At 39.0% G+C, this 14030-nt stretch overlaps 1 protein-coding gene across 7 annotated transcripts in view; it reads left to right on the top strand.

The window, feature by feature from the left end:
- LOC148657083 (partitioning defective 3 homolog) overlaps positions 1-13415 on the top strand; it is a 429232-nt gene extending 415817 nt beyond the window's left edge. For 6 of the 7 annotated variants that reach the window (XM_088642914.1, XM_088642913.1, XM_088642916.1 and 3 more), the window contains 2 exons: positions 1941-2068; positions 10982-13415. In XM_088642914.1, coding sequence (XP_088499040.1) covers positions 1941-2068; positions 10982-11381 — 528 coding nt within the window. In that variant the 3' untranslated portion in view covers positions 11382-13415. The remainder of the gene's footprint in view (positions 1-1940; positions 2069-10981) is intronic. The other variant, XM_088642915.1, reaches the window with a different exon arrangement.
- Positions 13416-14030: the final 615 nt, after the last annotated feature.

Below are 14030 nucleotides of genomic sequence, written 5' to 3'. Positions count from 1 at the left end.
CATTTTCAAAACTTTGTAAAATTTCAAGATCAGATTAACTTAAAACTGTGGTGCGGAAGTTTCAGGTCTTTCATCTCGCTGTTAAATCCGAGACATGCAGGGCAACCTGCTCTGTAATCTGCTTTGTGTAATCTTTTTGCACTTCAAGTGTAATCTAATGAAGCAGTATTTGTTGTAGGACATTTACTTCTTGTAAAAGTTCTCAAAAGATGACCTTCCAGTTGTCCATTTTTGTCTTTCTGACTATGAGTATCTTAGGCATTGTGTACCGACGATAAAGCCTGAAAAGAAAAAATAGCATTGAACACAGAAGGAAATCTCCATGTGACCTAAAGTAGGAGAATAAAGTGGAAAGACTATACAATCTTAATTCCATGCTTAAAGAGAGAGGGAGGAGCTTTTTCCCATTTCCTTCAAACATATTACTCTATTTCCATAGCAACTAAGACATGCCAATCAGTCACAGTAGATCTTCCATCTCGATCGTTTTTAATGCAGATTTTTCAGTGGTAGTTAGGAGAAATTGACAACTTAATGAATTTAGACACCTTACATGCAGGAAATGCAGTGATTGAATCTGCCCAGGATGGCGCTTTGGTTAATAGTTTTATTGAAGGGGAATTAAATTACCTGTATTTATGACTGCAAAAGTTACAATTCCAACTGAAGTAACGAGTACATAAAAAATCCCCAATCTGTACTGATAGCATTTTTGTTGCTGTTTTAGTTAGTTCAACAGTGTACATTATTAATAGTATTTATTAAAGCCAGTGGAATATTACAGCCATTCACTTAAAATGTTGATTTATTCTGTGCTTTTTATTAATTGGACACAAAGATTCCAGCAACCATCAGAGTTAAAAGAGTAGAAACAGGGCTTGTGTTTTTGCTATGTTCTACATTTCCATTGACTATACTGTATATAGCTAAAAACTAGAAAATTAGATAATTTTGTCTCATCCTTCCTTTTTCATGGAATCCTCACAATACAGTGTGTATGTTCTATAAATAAGATAAACACTTCTTTGAGCAGTTTATTATAGAATGGAATGTTTCATCAAACTTGCAAATAAAGCCTCAATGGGGAATCTTAGAAGACCTTACAAAGACCACCAATGAACACTAGATTACTGCCTTCAGCTTTCTTCCCCCCTGGACCACAATTTCCCAACCCTTTCTCCTCCCTATAGTGACAGAGAGCAGCAGGGGGGGCCATCTTTGGGATGAGAAGTTAATTTGAGTTCCTGGTTATTCAGTTGTTAAGGATTCCACAGAATCAGCCGTGAGAGTGGAAGTCTAACTCTGCCTTCCGGGTTGAATCCCGCTTTGGGCTTGTTCACTCTGGCCAACCTAAAACTTTCTCTTAATTCAGCTGGTGAAGTAATTTCTCACTTCACTTGATCTGTGCTGCTGTGGGTTTGCAGCCATGTCACCCAGGTGGCTGCTGCACTTCACTGCTTTATGAAATTGATTGCTTCCTCTGTATACGAAGTTCTTTGGGATCCTTTGAGATGAAAAGCAGAACAGTATGTAAATATGAGGCATTGCTATAATTAACTCTGTAAATAATAGCACCAGATATTGTGTTGTTTGTTTACTTATTGCACTGTGGAGATAAATGTTCGGTAATTACAGAATATATCTGAGACAAGTTGCTTATGGCTGTATATAATGTAGACCTCTCACTGAAAAATAAACCTCTCATCATGCACACAGCATAAGAAGTACTGTACGTGGTCTACCTTTGAAGTCAACAACAATAATAATTGGAAATTCAGTATATAGTGCTACATTTTAGCCATTGCATTTATTTCTCTAAGCATGGAGCACAGAATCAAAGACTGCTCTCTAGTTTTCTGGGGTAAGTAACCACCAGCATGCTGTTCCTGGGTCTTCATCATGTCGAATAACCATGCCCATGTCTGTATATCCTGTTCCAGCCCAATTCCAACTCATATGCGCAGTCGGGGCGGCACTCGGTGTCCGTCGAGGTCCAGATGCAGAGGCAGCGTCAGGACGAAAGGGAGAGCTTCCAGCAAGCCCAGAGACAGTACAGCTCACTCCCACGGTAAGACCATCCTCTCACGGCTCCAAACCTTGACGACATCGGCTTGCCGAGCGCTCCCTTGTCGGAACACTTCGTGGTGTAGTCCTCACGCACCCTGGTGAAAATCAAATAATAATTCGTATGTTTTTTTACCTACAAGGCTTTTTGTTGGATTCTGAAACATCATGAATTTTAGAAACCAGAGCCTCTCTTCTCCCTCACAGGCTGTTTTATACACAATTTTCCTAAACGGTTGTACTGTACTCAGCAGGCACTGAAATCTCAACCATACTGGTCATCACAGTATGGAATGGAAGTCACAATAAAACAGACAGTAGTGGCTCTGTACTTTTAAGACTTTTAAGTATGGAGATGTATCCCCCCTCCCCCCTCATGTTACAGAAGTAGAGAGAGTTGTCGTACAGTTTCTCAGTATTTATTAGTATGTCATAAATGACACACTGACTTAAATGGAAGACATACTTGAACATTATAATCAGACAAAGCAACCAGAAAATGGCTCTGCTGTGCCTGGTAACCCTACTGTGTTTTGGGCTTCCGTAAAACATTTTACCATGGAGTTAATTGTATGTGGGGTAGGGGGACACATCCCATTTTTGAGACTTTTTATAGCAAGTATCTGGTATTAACACAAGGAAAAGACCTTGTTTGTCCTATGGTCCTCATGTTTGTCCTATGGTCATGTTCATGTAAAAAAAAAAAGTTCATCAGAAACCCTTTTTATCTTGAAAAAAGAACCTTTTTATCTTTTAACATTTTTAAATTGAACAGTGGACAAAATAATAAAACAAGTTATTTTCAACTTTCAACAAGTTCAGGATTGTTTCAGGGAGAGTGCATTGATCACTTTAAAATATCCCCATATCTCTGCTTTGCAAGTCCTAGTTTTTACTTCAAACGCAGCAAAATCATGCATGGATATTATGTGGAGAAACATGGAGCGTTATGACATGTATTTGCCGTGAAGTAATTAAATTTAATGAATGTTTCAAGAGAAATGCAGTAGTCACTGATTCCTCAGGAAGTAGATGAGTTTAGTGTCTTTCATCCTTTGTCTGCTTTGCTGCAGCCTTAATTTTAAACTTTAGCTTCTTAAATATACCGATGAAAAAAGAAATGCAACACCTCCTCCTCCATACTGTGGCCCTCCCGTGTCCGTGGAACAGGCGGAAGAGTGACTCATCCATGAAGAGGACCTGATGCCACTGCTGATAAGTCCATTGCAGCCTCTGTCTGGCCCAAGCCAGTCGGGTGTGATGTCTAGAAAGTGTGAGCAGAGGGCCTCTGACAGGTCGCCTTGCTCTAAGGCCAGCAGCATGGAGCCTCACTGTCATGTCACTGATGCGGGCATTGTGTCTGCTGGCAGTTTCAGCAGCAGTACGGGTGGCAGATCTGAAACGATCTCTCAGATGGACCAGTCTGATGTGTCGGTTCTGCTCTGGTGTGGTCACTCGAGGGCGACCGGGTCTTGGACTGTCATCTGTCCTCCTGGTCTGCTGAAACCTTCTCTGCAGTCGGGACACAGTGGAGAGGCTTACTCCATAGTGTCTGGCAATGCTTCTGGTGACATTCCAGGCATTATGGAATGCACAGATAACTGACTAAGTGTGGCCTTTTTCTTGCAATGACTTAAGCTTTGAATTAAGGCCTTTTTCAAGGTGACCTGATCAGGCATTGTTCCACCTGGACCTTGTTGGGTAAAAGTGCACCTAACGAGCTTTTGTGTGATTGGCAAGTTGCAACGCCTCACTGGACAAGCTGTATTGCTGGTCAGTGGGCTTAAAACAAATTTACACCTTTTTGTGAAAGTACATAGGCTATAACTATAGTATTCTCATTACAGAAAATTTTGCGTTTCTTTTTTCATCAGTATACTGTATATAGGAATGCTATTGAAATTAGTACAAACCTTGCACTTAACGGTAAAAACATGTTACTTTATAAAGAAGAAAGAATATTTATACTCTTTATGCTATATTGTATTCTTGTAGTGTTTAGGGGTTTAAGAAACATTTCTCTGTTGCTTCTGGCACATCCCTCCAAATCGTAATACAGAATAGCTGAATAAATATCAGGTTTCAAAGGGAAATTAATCTTGACAAATGTGATCCTGAAGGCCTTGGTTTGGTGTTCAGTGTTGCCTTGGATAAGACTTTCTGGGTGTTGTCAATAAGACTTTTAGATCTTAAGTCTTGAGGCAAATTCAGATATCAGCTATTCCATTAACAGCTATCTTGTAGGTGCATTTCTATCAAGAAACGTCTCTTATCTTCAGCAGCTGCAAATCAGCAAGCAAAATCATGCTTATATTCAGCCTTCTTTTTGCAGCTTTACATACATAAAAAATCTCATTATCAGTGAAGCCATTTTGGACAGTTTTGTGACTTTAGAAGTATTGCAAAAATGCAAAAAATACTAATAATCTTTTGTATGAATTATTTATTATTATTGCACAAAAGCTTGTGTTAAATGGTGGTTTCCTTACTGTTTTCTTAACGTGGATAATATATTTTATTTATAAGCACTTTTCATTGTTCTCAGGAGTGTAAACAGAAATAACAAAAAATCTGAAGTAAACAAATTGACCAAATTGAGACAAAATAAAAAATTGAGCAAAAAGCTTAATAAAGCTTAACCTATGACACAGATGCATAATCACTAATTCCAGAGGTGAATTCCACAGTTATGGAGCTACACAAGAAGATCTGATTCTTTTTGTGTAAGATCAAGATCTACTTCCCTTTCTCTAATTAAAAAAACCTAAATCAGCACATCTCGATTTAAGTGTTGTACTATACCAAGTCCTTAAAGTAACCTGGAGCTGTACCATTCAGTGTCTTGTATTCAAATTTGAAATCCGCTCTAAATTTCAAAGGAAGTCTTTGCAGTTTACACAGCACAGTTACAATATCATCTGCTGATGCAGAGCAATTTTAGTTAACACATTCTGAAGTCTCTTTACAGGCTCAAGGCCTGATAGTCAGATAGTCAGAGCTGATGTCCTTAACGTGGCAGCATTACGCAGATGGGAAACAATACCCTTATACTGTAATGCTTCTAGTATGAGCACTGAATGTGACAACATAGGGTGAAAAAAACAGAAATCACCAACTGTAGCAGTTGTTAGGTGCCAATAAACATATCCTCAGTCCTATCACATCTTGGCTGAATGAAGTTCTGTTGCATCCATATCTCAGTATCAGTCAGGCAGCTGTAAAGTGCATGAACCACACCATACAGTATCTGATTTAGTTTGCAAGAAAGACTGAGTATCATCAACATATTAGTGAAATCCAAGTCCATGATGGTAAATCTGTTGAAGACACAGCATCCTTTCATTATCAGAAAGCTGCTTATTCCTATTTATTCCTATTATTCTTCGTATTTATTCCTGATTAAGGTCTCAACCCAGGATCTAACCCAGACGTATTGGTTGCAGGGCAGGACTACAGGACTGCTCTGTTGGGTTATCACAGACCACATGCACATGCAGTTTAGTGATATCAGTTACCTCAGCCAGCATAGCTTTGATGGTGGGAGGAAACTGGAGCATCCAGTGAAAACTCACATGAACATGGAGAGAATGCGCAGACTCCACAAAGAAAGCTCCCCTCTTCATAATTGAGGCCAGGAGGACGACCATACTAAGAGGCAACACACACATGCATGGTACCTGTGCAGGGAACACCCTGCATAACTGGGATAACATCAGATTTCACACAACACAGAGTATCACATTGGCTCCTGTCAGTCGATGGATAACTGATCATCCTGTGTGATAGAAATTAATATTTTTTATTCTTTTCAGTGAGCAAATAGTCTAGCTCAGTGGTTCTCAAACTGTGGTACGCGTACCTGCAGTGGTACGTGGCGTGCCGCCAGCTGGTACGCCAAATGACCCTGGAACTGTGTTGTGTGCGCTGAAAGAATCGGGACGGGTTTTCATATTTTATATTTTTATACGTGTCGAATACGCAGCCTACGTACTACTATACAGTGCGCGCTAATACTTCAGTGGACACAAGAGATACTCTGTAATTCTATACCACTCTATAGGAATGCGTGCTACGGATGCAAGTGACCAATTGTATTTAAAAAAGCGACTGTATCTCCAGCAAATAGGGAGAAAGGAGAATGTGCGTGATTTTGGAACAATGCCAATGGTGTAAACACAGGAATGCATAGAAATGCGTGCTACGAACGCAGGTGATCTTGTGAGCACAGGAAAGAGTGAAAAATAACAGAAAAATATTTAAGAACTGTTCTAAGTTAATTTGAGAAAAATACACCGAGCGTTCTGTGTTTCTCTCCCATGCACGGGAAATAAATACTTAAACACTGAAATAAAAACGGAAACGTGGAAAAATGCAAGTTTGCGGATTGCTAAAGCAGGTAAGCCCCACACTATTACGTGTGGAGAAAAAGCTGCTGAACAGCTCGACCTGCTGCCCCCCCCCGAAAGACACAGTCATTCACAGAATTATTGAAATGAAGGATTATATCAAAGGTACGTTGATAGAGCGCGTTAAAATGAGCAGATGTTTTTCACTGCAATTAGATGAGTCTGTAGTCGATTTGGCCAATTTGCTCGTTTACGTTAGATTACGAGTTTGAGGGTACGTCCCGTGAGGACTTTCTGTTCTGTAAGCCGCTACCAACAGGAACTACAGGAGAGCACGTATTTCAGCTTCTGAATTAATTTATCGAAGAGAATGGCATCGACTGGATAAAATGTGTCGGAGTTTGTACAGACGGTGCTAGAGCAATGACAAGCCGACACAGCGGTGTCGTTGCACGAATTAGAGAGGTTGCTCCAGAAATTAATGGTTTCATTGCAACATCCACCGCGAGACCTTTGCCGTCAAGAAAATGCCTGACGACTTAAAATCTGTTAAGACTGTTGTGAATTGTATCAAGGCTCGAAAAATTAATTCACATCTGCTTTGCTCGACTAAACAGGCTCACCCCTCTCACTGAAATGGTACTTTTTTATTTTGTTTCTGTAAAACACTTTGAGAAGCCACATTTTAATATATCAAACAAAGTTTATTATTATAATATTTATTATATGTATGTGTGTGTGTGCACATGCACTCATGTTGGTCATTGAGAATTTCTGGGGTTCCTATGAGATGATGACTTGTAGGTGATACTTGGATGCTTTGGTTGGATTAGGGGTGGTACTTGGTACAAAAAGTTTGAGAACCACTGGTCTAGCTTATACACCCTTCCTACTATAAAATGTGAATGTCCTTGTTTGTATATGATCTTTCACATCTTTTGGATACAGTAACATGTTTGTGTATTTGCATACAGAGCTCCATTTTGTAATACTCAATTGCAAAATAAGCAGATATTTTAATCCTAAGCAGTGTTTTGCAGAGGTAGTCATAGGTGGGTGAAGGCATTTAGGTCTCCGCTTGATCCCATCATTGCAAAGGCATGTGTTACCTGGGTAGGAGATAATGGACATACAGTAAAAGGAGATGACATCAGGACGTTCTTGTGGGGAGCTGTTACTCTGTTCCCCGCACGAAGGCTCAAACTCCCACTGTGCATGTCAAGAAAAAGAGGAAGGAGTAGCCAACTGTGTCTGGAAGAGTTTCTAATCTGCCAAGTACATCTGGCAGAAACTGTGTGGAAAAAGGAGTAATACATTTTAACAAAGCAACTGTAACATTTGAACATTAAAGATCTTCGAAAGAGAATTAATCAAAATGTTTGTCAATACTTGTACATCCAGAACAAACAAACATCTAGTTTTGTTAATGTGGATTTTTTGCTATGTGCTGTGGAGATGCAGGTGATGTCACACACCCCTTCCCCTTTAAAAGTCTGTAATTCTCAAGCACATTTCCTATGATCCTGACTCCTGCTGGTTAACAGCTGCAATCAATTTTCTATCGTTTTCTGCACAATGTAAGTGTATCAGGGCTCATTTGAGCCTATTATAGTGATGTAATCCCCTTGGAACCTGGATAACGCGGAATGTTGCTGCAGCAGGGGACCCAGTCTTTTCCACTTTGGAATTCTCTACTGCCTGGGGAGTGGCATAGTGTGAATGTGCAGCCATGGTCGAATCCCAGCAGTACCTCCTCACACATTACACAAGATTATTTGGGGGATTCTAACTTCTTTGTCTCATTGTCGTTAACTCACAACAGGGAACAAAGAGCAACTGATGCAATACTTTGCTATTATCGCCTATAGTGATCATACAGCTGTAGTTGATCCCTGGACAATTTTTGCTTAAACTGTGCCAGTTTAGTCATCAGCCTGTCACTGGTTTGCCTCATGGAGACTTGGCTCTTCTAAGTACACTAACAGCACATCTGCCATGGAAGTGGAATGTCTCAGGTTTTGATTCCCACTCAGTTTTAACAAAGTTAAGGACTTGAATTTACCAATCCAGAAGTTTCTTGTAAATCATAATTTTTGAGTAATGGAAAAAAATATATTTGCTAACTTTAAGTGTCATATTGTAGCTAAAACTAAAAAGAAAATGCCACTAGCCTTACACATTTATATGTAGCTCAAAGATCTTGTATCATGAACTTTTGTTCTGATATGAATTCTTTGCATAATCTCATACTGTTTTTGACTGAGGTCAAATTAAACAAGCCAAAATTAATAGATATTTATGAGGGGAGTTTCCTTTTTAGTTACAGAAGTTAAAAAATGAATTCCTGAAGTTAGAAATTCTCGTCAGAAGTATTTCATTATAGAAGCATGATTTAGTAGTCAGGATGAATTAACTTTTCTGTCATGAAAGCAGGATAACTAGTTATCATTTTGCACAGGGCAGAATGCGGGTCATTTGAAAAACCTGTGGAAAATCCTTTTTCATACAGAACATGAGGAAAAGCTGGAATGTGGAAAAAACATTTACAGTGGACCGAAAAGGAAAACATTACTAAAGTCTTTCTTTGAATGCTCCCTATTTTAAAGAAATTTCAATGGGCTTTGATTCTCTGCAGGTGCTCCTATACAGTGTTCTGCTGCAGATGTGTGTCAGACTGACCTTTGAAACCCGCATAGTTCTTTAGAAAGACAGGGATGTGTGCTTTTCAGCCAGAATGTTCTAAAACAGTCTACAGAAGCATTTGACATTCTCCGTATTCCCTTTACAAAGTTCTACAGTTGACTACATTACATTTGAATTTGTTAACTGTAGAGAGTAACATTGTGAAAAACAAAAAATATCCTGTTTACACATTCTGCCTTCCCTCCTTCTAACACAAATCGGGTTATTCAAGAAAGTGAGCAAATACTTTCCATTGCCCTGTAAACCGGACAAAGCAAACATTCTCCAGTTAACAGGACAATGACCGCTGAGGTTCAGCTGATACGTACGTGTGTTTATTAGCCGTAGTACATTTAAAGGCCTGAGCAGCTCCATCTGGTTTGAATTTAAAAAGAAACTTGGCAGTTGAGAATGTCTTGGGTTTCATGGATTTGTCATTTACATGCTGCCATTTTCAAGTTCACTTATTATTGATGTGACCAAAATACAATTAGTGGGATGGTGATTACGGTTTTTGGATTTCTTTATGTAAATCTGTTAAGTGATTCATTAATGGTGCTACTTGACTAATTGCATTTTAAAGCAGGAAAGTGTAAATTAATATTTGACTCTTATTTTGGCTTTTAGCTCAATGTCACAAAATACATCTTTAATCATTTCTATCTTCTCTAGACCATTTTTAAACACCTTTAAAATCTTTTGAGCAAGCATTCCTAGCTCTGTGAAGCATGTGGCAGGATTTCTTCAGCAGTCTGTTTCAACATCTGCCATTACTTTGATTTCTGTACAAAGATTTGCTCAGTCTCACAAGACTGGAAATCTCCATGTGGTTTTTGTTACCCTTTTCATTTTCTCAATATGTGTAGGCCTAATTCATATCATGTAATATATTTAATTTGCATTTATCAGGGATAACAAAGATGGGAATGCATCTACTCTAATTGTTCTTCAACAATACAGAATTAGCTCAGATTCACTGCTTGGTGGTCTACAGATTCTTGTGGTATTTAAAAACCGACTTTGGAACAGACAAAAATAATCACGTGTCACTGTGCTTTTTTTTTTACTGCAGAAAAAATGTATTTTTATATTCGTTTTTTATGTTTAGTACTTTAAGCCAACCACAGCATAACATGTTTGAGTCCTTAAGTAAGTCAGCTTAAGGAAGGACAGAATGAAGCTGCTTAAATGAAAGATGTTCCTTTATGAATGAAGTGGTTCTTATTAAACTGAATTCCTTGTGCTGAACACAGCAGAATAAAACATGAATTGTCTGTGTTGTTTTTTTTAGTTTTAACAATTTATAAATTTATAGTGCCACAGAAACAAAAAAGAGCCTTCAGATTTGTTGAACCTTTGCATTTAAATCAATACTCTGTGAAACTATGGCATCATCTGTGAATGAATGCGGCCTTTATGAAACTATTGGTCTTGTCAGTTGAAATATGTGAGTGTTTTTTCAGTCCATCTTGTCTCTGGTGAAATTCAACATTTGGAGCTGTATGTATTCATTGATGTGTTGTCTGTTGTCTGTCTTCACATTACAGTAAATGCAAGGATGGCATTTATCTTGGATACCCTTTCCTCCACACGTATTAACTTGTGACAAGTCTGTGAAAAAAGACAATTAGGTCTTTGATTTGAGACCATTTCTCATTATCCGACTAATTAAAACAAAAGAACTGCCGCAGTAACTGGATGTCAAGTCAGCAAATCATGACAACATGGTTGCCTTTCATAAAAATGAGTAAATCTTGCCACTCGTCTGCGAGATTATCATTTGTGTTTGTTGTGCATTTTAGTTTTGACACGGCTTGTTCTGTGATTCCTTGTTTTTATTTTTATTTGGATGCACTGCAAAAACCTTCACTGCCCATTTGTTTCTCCAGACAGAGCCGAAAGAACCCGAGCTCTGTGTCCCAAGACTCGTGGGACAAGGTCTGCCCACCGGGAGAAGGGTTCCAGAGCGCCAAGGAGAGTCCCCGCTACTCCAGCTACCAAGGCTCGCGCAACGGCTACATGGGAGTGATTGGCCTCAACGCCCGCGTGCTGCTCGAGACGCAGGAGCTTCTCCGGCAGGAGCAGAGGCGCAAGGAGCAGGAGACCAAGATGAAGCTGCCGCCAACCCAGGAGGTGCCCAACAACTATGACTCGTACTCCCCCCACAAGGAACCCGCCCCCACCCCACCCAAAGGCCCCTACAGACAGGACGTCCCCCCATCCCCATCTCAGGTCGCCCGGCTGAACAGGTTGCAGACCCCAGAGAAGGGACGACCGTTCTACTCCTGAGGGGACGACGAGAGGAATGGCTGTACCACAAAAGGAAACTTTTTGTCTTGGAACAAAATGCTCAAGCCTTTGTTTTTATTTTTATTTTGCAGTTGCTATATTTCGTTTTATTTTGGGGTCCCCACATCCTCCAGACGACAGACTTCTCAAAGAGTGGGGATTTTGTTTTCAACTATACACACAGTTTTTTAGTGCCTTCCAGTATTCGTGGTCAAGAGACTTGCTGGCCTTAATAAGTCCTCACTCATCTGTTGAAAAGTGTTTTCTGTTTCAGGAGCAGCACCTCCGAGCTCTGACAATCACAGGAGAACCAAGAAATACGTGTCTATTCATGAGCCAATGGGAAGTAACAACTTTATGGGTCCTATACAGTATCAAGTGATGTGCATGTGTTCTGTCATTGAAACACAGACATTGTGTACAGTATGTGTCCTAGATATGTTACAATAGTTTCCCTTCTGTGAGTGACCTGATGAAAACTAAAAAAGCATCTGAGAAGATGCTGCAATGCCAGTTTCATGTCCTGTAATTGAAGCCCTGACTATGTCAGCCTTAAAGATGTTCTGTGCTTGACCCACTGAGAAGGTGCTGAGCCAAGGACTGTTATAAAACACAGATTTGAAATGATCTAACAGTTCAGAGTTTTCACTCATGGAAATTTCCTTTGCTTGATATGCGGTCCTCATTTTAACTTTGTCCTGTGCTTGGTTTGGTGTTTTATAATAATGAAACTAACCCTTTATATGTCCTTTCACTTACTAGCCCTTGAGGGTATGCATTTGTATAAATGGGGTCAATGTGGGTTGTTAATTAACGTTTTTCATGAAAAATTAATTTGTATGTCATCTCCACAGAGGGGAGTGTGGTGTTGGAAAACAGCTATGTTCTCTGCCTGACCTCTCTGCTTTGCACATTACTGTCTTTGATTACAGACTCACAGTGAAACGCTGCTGCCAGTCTTTACTGAATTTTTCATTAAGGTGGTTAATCTGAAACCACTTGCGCTACAGCTGAATACCACAAAACACGGTGTAGTGGCATTTGATTGTTTGGCCTGAAATACAATCTGTAATCGTTTTGAAAAGATTTTTGTTTTGCTGCCATTATTTGTAACAAATGAGAGAAGAAAGATAATCATGTCGAACTGATATAGCTGTATTATAGATTTATCCTCCTGAGTAAACTGTGTCTGTAACGTGAGTGTTCCCCTGTCTAGAAAATGTATGTTGGCAGAGAGATAACAGACTTGGACTTTTCTTGGCAATAGGACATGAGTAGGACTAAACACACTAAAGGGAAGATAGGCCTTTTTAAGAAGTACTCTACTTTTTGTTTTTTGTTTTTTTTGTAACAAGTTGGTCTAATCAAAGAAGTGTTTGGTACTTCCAGATTCTGTAATTGTCTTCTAGCTCCACTCATCTACTCAGCACGAGGTGCATTTTTTTGTACGGATGTAAAGCAGACAGAAATGGGAGACTCATCCTCTAACTGCAAATGGAATATACATGGCGTAAAATTCGGATTTTGTATTGCCTCAGCTCTGATATTGTAACGTGCATCTGGCACTTTGAGAATATGCTGTCCCACCAGCTGCTGCCATGTTTTTTTTCCTCCTTATTTCATGTGCTGTATGCTGGGTTTGGAATGGTTAAAGTGCCTGAGAAACCAGATGTGAAGAAGCATACTTTTTTTTCGGTTGAAAGGAATTAAATCACATACCACGCCATTCATCATTCATCTGTTTTTCTTCCGCTCTTTGTGTTTTTGAAACATTTGTTTTGTCATTGAGCTATTTTTTTATGATACATGGGGAAAAAAAAACTCTGCACATCTTATCAGTGTACTTCCAGTCTGTCATTGCCTTTATTAATTATGTACTCTGGTGTTTCAAACAGGAGAAAAGGATAACTAATATAAGCACAGTGCAATTGGTTTATAAAACTTTTACATGATGTATAAAGAGCAGTATATGACCGCTTTTCCTGTACATATCAAATTTAGAATAAAAAAGCTGTTTCGTCATGTTTACAGTAATTACTGATATATGTTTGTTTTTGACTCACTACAATGGGAAATTTTGAAAGCCTGTCTGAAGCAAATATAATTATGATGCTCATACCAAGCCTACTATCAAAGCTAGAAATGGAATGAAATAAGAAGTCACTGTTTAAAGAGCATCACCTCTGGGGGTTAGCGTACTTGTTGTTTTGGCAAGCAATCACTCTGTGTGCAGAGAATTGCTGTCTGTAGAGATAAACCCACTGATTTTATTCAGTTAGACTTCCTGGGATAACACACAAATTGTGGGATAATTTCTATGGATTCTATGGATGTTAAAAAAGGTTTTACTCATGTGATCCCATTGAACATTACTGTGGGTTTCAGGGGAACAGAAATATTTTAGACTTTTTTTGTCTCGGGAAATTTTATACGTCTCTGTGACTGAAATAAATGCATTAATTGGAATGTGATCGTATATACTGGGTTATTCAATTAAGTGCAAAAAAAGTATTTTATGGTATTTCAAATATTCTTACATTCTTAACCATTTAACCCCTACTTTTTCATAGTTACTTTTACTTTGTTGGGAATGTTACAGAGTTGAAAGAAAGACATTGATCAAAAAGAAAGAAACTCAGCTTTTGTTCT

This window comes from Lepisosteus platostomus, chromosome 8 (assembly GCF_059453375.1).
Source record: "Lepisosteus platostomus isolate fLepPlt1 chromosome 8, fLepPlt1.hap1, whole genome shotgun sequence".
Taxonomy (NCBI): Eukaryota; Metazoa; Chordata; class Actinopteri; order Semionotiformes; family Lepisosteidae; genus Lepisosteus; species Lepisosteus platostomus.
The sequence above is the reverse complement of the archived record's forward strand: the minus strand, read 5'-3'. Positions and strand labels throughout refer to the sequence as shown.